Source organism: Mandrillus leucophaeus, unplaced genomic scaffold (assembly GCF_000951045.1).
Source record: "Mandrillus leucophaeus isolate KB7577 unplaced genomic scaffold, Mleu.le_1.0 Scaffold215, whole genome shotgun sequence".
Taxonomy (NCBI): Eukaryota; Metazoa; Chordata; class Mammalia; order Primates; family Cercopithecidae; genus Mandrillus; species Mandrillus leucophaeus.
This window is the reverse complement of record NW_012102199.1, coordinates 1,427,986-1,434,321: the sequence shown is the minus strand read 5'-3', so window position 1 is coordinate 1,434,321 and position 6,336 is coordinate 1,427,986. Positions and strand designations below refer to the sequence as shown.

Genomic DNA, 6,336 nt, shown 5'->3' with positions numbered 1-6,336 from the left:
AAAGTCAAGTGACTATGACCTGGACTCCATCACACACACACACACACACACACACACACACACACACACACAGAGTCAAGTGACTATGACCTGGGATGATTCCATCAGACAGATCAGTGACCTGGGTCTATCCAGTCTGGGTGAGTAGAAGTTAATTGAATGCTGACTATGTTGTCATGAGCCAGTTTCTCCATTATCTCATTTAATCCTCATAACAGAGATATCACCTTATTTTGTGGAAGAGCTAAGCAGCTTGTTCACGTTGGCATGGTTAAAGCAGCAGAGCGAGGATTTAAAACCCTGGTCTCTTTATTTTCTCTCTTTCTTTTTTAATTAAAAAATTTTTTAAAATAAAATATTATTATGAATAATTTCAGAGACAGGGTCTTGCCATGTTGCCCAGGTTGGTCTCAAACTCCCGAGCTCAAGCGATCCGTCTGCCTTGGCCTCCCAAAGTGCTGGGATTACAGGTGTGAGCCACTGCACCGGGCCTTAAACCCTGGTCTCTTGACTACAAATCCTGACTTTGCTTCATCTTGTCACTTAGATGCTCTAGCATCTATTTTGTTATTAGGTCTGAGATAAAATAACTTTCCCTGAAAGTGTTAACTGCCCTTGAGAATCACTGACAAGGCTCACAGACTATCAACAGATAGTGTAGACCTCCATAGCACTAATCTCTTTTTTTTGTTGTTTGAGGCGGTGTCTCGCTCTGTCACCCAGGCTGGAGTACAGTGGCGCGATCTCGGTTCACTGCAACCTCTGCCTCCCAGGTTCAAGCGATTGATTCTCCCACCTTGGCCTCCCGAGTAGCTGGGATTACAGGCCCCCACGACCACGCGCGGCTAATTTTTGCATTTTTAGTAGACACAGGGTTTTACCATGTTGACCAGGTTGGTCCCGAACTCCTGACCTCAAGTGACCCGCCCGCCTTGGCCTCCCAAAGCGTTGGGATTATAGGCGTGAGCCACCGCGTCTGGCCATAGCATTAATCTCTGAAATTCCAGTTATGTGCTTAGTTAGGTAGACTAACTGGATAGACAGGCTGCATAGTTACTTTAAAGGGTGGAGTTCAGAAATGTCTGGAAAAATTCCAGGGACAAATACACAGACTCCAAACAAAAACCAGCCCCCTACACAGTCTGTAATCTTTCCAAGGGCATATATATGGCAGTGTGTGAGGGGAATGGTTTTTGCAGAAGTTCAGGATGGATGGCAGTCAGGAGCAGTGAGAGGCTGAGGGTGGAAAGGTGTAGGTAGTTTAGGGGAGGTGCATTTTGGAGGAATGAATGAATAGAGAGAGTAATGGGGTCAGAGCTTCCCGCCTGTACAAAAAAAAAAAAAAAAAAATAGGATGAGGAATAACAACGGATACTGAAAATTCAGGATCTAGTTGGAGATTTTCATGCTATTTCCAGGTTCAAGGGGTAGTCTGGAAGATGTGGCTTGGACATCTAAATGTCAATTATATGTGATAATTTGAGGTGGTAGTGGTGGTAGGATGCAGGGGAGAACTGGATGGACTATTTGAAATTTGGATCATCTTTGATAAATTGCTGTGTTTTCGATCATTAGAAAAGCATAGCCTGGGCTGGGCGCAGCAGCTCAAGCCTGTAATCCCAGCACTTTGGGAGGCCGAGGTGGGTGGATCACCTGAGGTCAGGGATTCGAAACCAGCCTGGCCAACATGGTGAAACCCCATCTCTACTGAAAATACAAAATTAGCCAGGCGTGGTGGCGCATGCCTGTAATCCTAGCTACTTGGGAGGCTGAGGAAGGAGAGAATCACTTGAACCCAGGAGGCGGAGGTTGCAGTGAGCAGAGATGGTGCCACTACACTCTAGCCTGGGCAACAAGGGTGAAACCCCCGTCTCAAAAAAAAAAAAAAAAAAAAAAAAAAGCAAAGCATAGCCTGGGCCAGGCACAGTGGCTCACACCTGTAATCCTAGCACTTTGGGAAGCTGAGGTGGGTGGATCACTTGAGGCCAGGAGTTTGAGACCAGCCTAGCCAACATGGTGAAACACCATCTCTACTGAAAGTACAAAACTTAGCTGAGTGTGGTGGTGTGCGACTGTAATCCCAGCTACTCGGGAGGCTGAGACATGAGAATTACTGGAACCCAGGAGGCGGAGGTTGCAGTGAGCCAAGATGGCACCACTGCACTCCAGCATGGGCAACAGAGTAAGACACTGTCTCAAAAAAAAAAAAAAAGCGTGACCTTGTTTTCTCCATAACCCTCACGTAGGAAAAAGTATGACCTTTTAATACCCACAGGTCAACCTTAAGAGCTATTCTAAACTAAAGCAAGGTTCCTGTTATAACTCACTCAAATATGAAGGAAGATTGATGTTAGTGTCTCAGGCAGTTTTGGAATTCGGGAAAGAATTCTAAATTCACTTCTTCTGATGTCACAACACTTTCCCTGTTCATGGGAGGCCCGTTCCCTCCTTGTACAGTCAGTTTTCTAAGGGCAGGGCGTGGAGGTGAACTTCCTCCCAGGACTGGGAGCTAGATGAACAGTGAAGAACAAAGCTATGGGAAGCTCCAGTAACTACCCTCACAGTGTAACACAGAGAAAAGACACAAGAAAAGGAGGAAATGGAGATCAAAATGTCATTGCCGCTATTTGAATCTGTAGCTCAAGCCCCATTCAAGGGAAGCCTCATTTTCAACACAGGCTTGTTCGTTTTTCCAAATCCCTTTTGACTCTTAAGCTGCCTAAGCGGTTTATAAGGATGAGTCTCCATTCACAACAATTTCTATTTAAGGAAAAGTCACTGGGGCTGGGCGCGGTGGCTCATGCCTGTAATTGCAGCACACTGGGAGGGGGAGGTGGGCAGATTGCCTGAGCCCAGGAGTTCGAGACCAGCCTGGGCAACATAGCGAGACCTTCCCGCTTCTACAAAAAAGTACAAAAATTAGCCTTGTGTGGTGGTGCACACCTGTAGTCCCAGCTACTTGGGAGGTCGAGGTGGGAGGATAGCTTTAGCCCTATAGGTGGAGGTTGCAGTGAACTATGGTGGTGCCACTGCACTCCAGCCTGGGTGACAAAGCGAGACCCTGTCTCGAAACAAAAAAAACAAAACCAAACAAAAAAACTAGTGGCATGCAGATACTGTTAGCTAACAGCGATATCTGAGAACACATGCCTAGCTCGCTTTTGTTTTCACGTCTTCAGAAAAGCATCCTGTAGGCATAATTTTCTTTTTGTAATAAGCTTTTCATTTGTGAGTGAGAGAGGCTGACCACCCACTTTTTGTTTCAGGCTATGGTTAAGGGCACACAGCTACAGCTCAAAGGCGGCAAGTGGAGAAAATGAGAATGAGGGGGTGTGAAGAGGAGGACTGCCCGTCTTTATTTCGGTCGTAGAGTCACAGACACATCAGAAGAAGGCTCTGACGTTTAAACTAGGAGGCAGGCCCCCGGAGCTCCTAGCCACCGGAGCTCCTAGAAGCCCACAGGGGCATAGGAGGCACCACGTGAGAAGGACAGAGGGCAGCGACCTGGCTGCCTCTCAGAGAGAGGTCATGTCGTTGAGAGCGTGGTCCAGTTCCTCGCTGATAGCTTTGTACTTGAGCTTCTGAGCGTATAACTCATCTAGAGGGCGGAGGTCCCCGGGGAGACAGTTCAGAAGAAGAAGTACAGGGGACAGAAGGCAAGGGTCGGAATGGAGTGCCACAGATGAACCGCAGGAGGAAGAAAAAAAAAAATGTGAGCGAACAAAGCACAGACTAGGAGAAAGTCGTGTTCCATGTGAAACAGATGAAGAAAACCAAAGATGTATGGAGTGAGTTCTAAGTGGTTTGAGGTTCTGCAGGGGGATCAGCCACAATGAAGCTTCAAAAAAGTGGTAACCAGAAGTGATGGAGTTTCCCCCCACCAGTCCCCACCCCCCAGTTTATTTCAGATTTCCAATGACGTCACCCTGTCCAAAGGTCGTATTTTGGAATGGGGCATTTTCCCTTATATGGGAACCTCACTTCCCCAAAAAAACATTGGAACACATGGTCTGAAGAATGTGTCCTTTCTGGGTGGGATGAGCAGTTTGGAAGATTCCATTTGAACCCCGAGAATCTGGAATTTCTGTGACCGAATGTTAAACATTGGAACTCTTGAAGAAATTCTGGGAGATGTAGGCCCCAGACTTGCATTAGAGTCTTTATTGCAGTTCCTATATTTCCCATATTTCTGTTGTTTTTTTTTCTTTTTAAATACTGTGACAAGCTTTGAGCTCCTTGGGACAGAGCTGCAAAAATGCAAGGCATGTAAAAAAAAAAAAAAAAAATGCAAGGCATCTATCAGAAATGAGCAAACAGAAGGAAATTGTGAAGATTTTTCTTTTTTTTTTTTGAGACGGAGTCTGGCTCTGTCGCCCAGGCTGGAGTGCAGTGGCGCGATCTTGGCTCAGTGCAACCTCCGCCTCCCGGGTTCAAGTGATTCTCCCTGCCTCAGCCTCCTGAGTAGCTGGGATTACAGGCGCCTGCCACCACGCCCAGCTAATATTTTATATTTTTGATAGAATGTTGGCCAGGTTAGTCTCAAACTCCTGATCTCAAGTGATCCGTCCACCTTGGCCTCCCAAAGTGCTGGGATTACAGACTTGAGCCACTGCGCCCGGCCTGAGAGTTTTTATTGATTATTAATCTTTTTTTAATCAGAGAGAGTCATACTTGTTTCTCTGTACTTGCTCATGGGACTAAGAAGACATATTTTACCTCCTGAAAGTGGCAATTCAATGAGCCGGGCGTGGCGGCACGTGCCTGTAGTCCCAGCTACCCGGGAGGCTGAGGCAGGGGAATTGCTTGAACCCAGGAGGCAGAGGTTGCAGTGAGCCGAGATGGCGCCACTGCACTCCATCTAGCCTGGGCGACAGAGCCAGACTCCGTCTCAAGAAAAAAAAAAAAAAAAAAAAAGTGGCAATTCAAGCCTTGAATGATTTGCATTATCCTATTCTAGAGTTCCAAGACATCCAGATATGGCATCACTACACACTTTACTTTCCTAAGGCAAACAAGGCCCAACCCAACCCCTCCACAAACATTCCCCAACTGTCTGTGGATGTGTCCCAGAGTGGGAGGCAGGGCAGGGCAAACATTTAGATGGTAACCTCATACCTTCCAGGTCATCAATTGTCTTTTCCAGTTTTGCAACCGTTCTCTCTGCAAATTCAGCACGGGTCTCAGCCTAGGTAAGAAGAAAGGAGTTACTATCATGGCTTCATGACCAGCCCCAGGAGAAACTAGAGCTCGCTGGGAGCAACCACACTCACCTCTTTCAGTTTGTCAGACAGAAGTTTAATTTCTTCTTCATATTTGTCCTCCTTTTCAGAATACTGTGGGAAAAACCAAAACACCGCTTTAAGAAAAGGAGGGCCCGGCCGGGCATGGTGGCTTATGCCTGGATTCCCAGCACTTTGGGAGCCTGAGGCTGGTGGATCACAAGGTCAGGAGTTCAAGACCAGCCTGGTCAACATGGCGAAACCCTGTCTTTACTAAAAATACAAAAATTAGCTGGGTGTGGTGGTGGACGCCTGTCATCCCAGCTACTCGGGAGGCTAAGGCATGAGAATTGCTTAAACCCAGGGGGTGGAGGATGTAGTGAGCCCATATGGTGCCACTGCACTCCAGTCTGGATGACAGAGCGAGACTCCATCTCAAAAAAAAAAAAAAAAAAGAGGTAGGCAGAGTAGAGGCAGGCACCTTTCCCCAGCAGAAGTATGTATGAAATGCGGAGAATGTTGGGGAGAGTCCTCTAGGATGGTATTGATCAGAGGGCCTGAACTGATAACTTGAGATAAAAAGTATGGCGAAAAAAGGGAGATAACTGGAAATCTGTGTTACTCAAAGCCCCCTCTGTATTTCTAACCCCGTTCTCCACTAGCTTCCCTAGGGTGACAGGCACTCTCTGATCATCATCTGTGGACTCCTGAGTCCCAGTCCCTGTCCATGAATGTGCCCCTTAGCACGGAATGTTCCCCTCCCCATGACGACCTATCAGAAATTATACTTTTCTTTTTTTCAGACAGTCTTGCTCTGTCACTCAGGCTGGAGTGCCGTGGTATGATCTCGGCTCACTGTGACTTGCAACTTCCACCTCCTGGGCTCAAGCAATTCCCCTGACTCAGCCTCCCAAGTAGCTGGGCCTACAGGCACCCACCACCATTCCCAGCTAATTTTTGTTATTTTTAGTAGAGAGAGGGTTTCGCCATGATGGCCAGCCAGGCTGGTCTCGAACTCCTGACCTCAGGTGATTGGCCTGCCTCGGCCTCTGAATAACTAACATTATTAGCTGCTTACCAGGGTCCAGACACAGTCAATGGCATCACAGCCTGGTAT

The 6,336-nt window shown here is 47.2% G+C and overlaps 1 protein-coding gene across 4 annotated transcripts in view; it reads right to left on the bottom strand.

Annotated features, from left to right (window-relative positions):
- Positions 1–3,515: 3,515 nt before the first annotated feature.
- TPM4 (tropomyosin 4) overlaps positions 3,516–6,336 on the bottom strand; it is a 26,044-nt gene continuing 23,223 nt past the window's right edge. For all 4 annotated transcript variants that reach the window (XM_011980593.1, XM_011980594.1, XM_011980596.1 and 1 more), the window contains 3 exons: positions 5,271–5,333; positions 5,116–5,185; positions 3,516–3,598 (listed from right to left, as the gene is read on the bottom strand). In XM_011980593.1, the coding sequence (XP_011835983.1) occupies positions 3,516–3,598; positions 5,116–5,185; positions 5,271–5,333 (216 nt within the window). The remainder of the gene's footprint in view (positions 3,599–5,115; positions 5,186–5,270; positions 5,334–6,336) is intronic.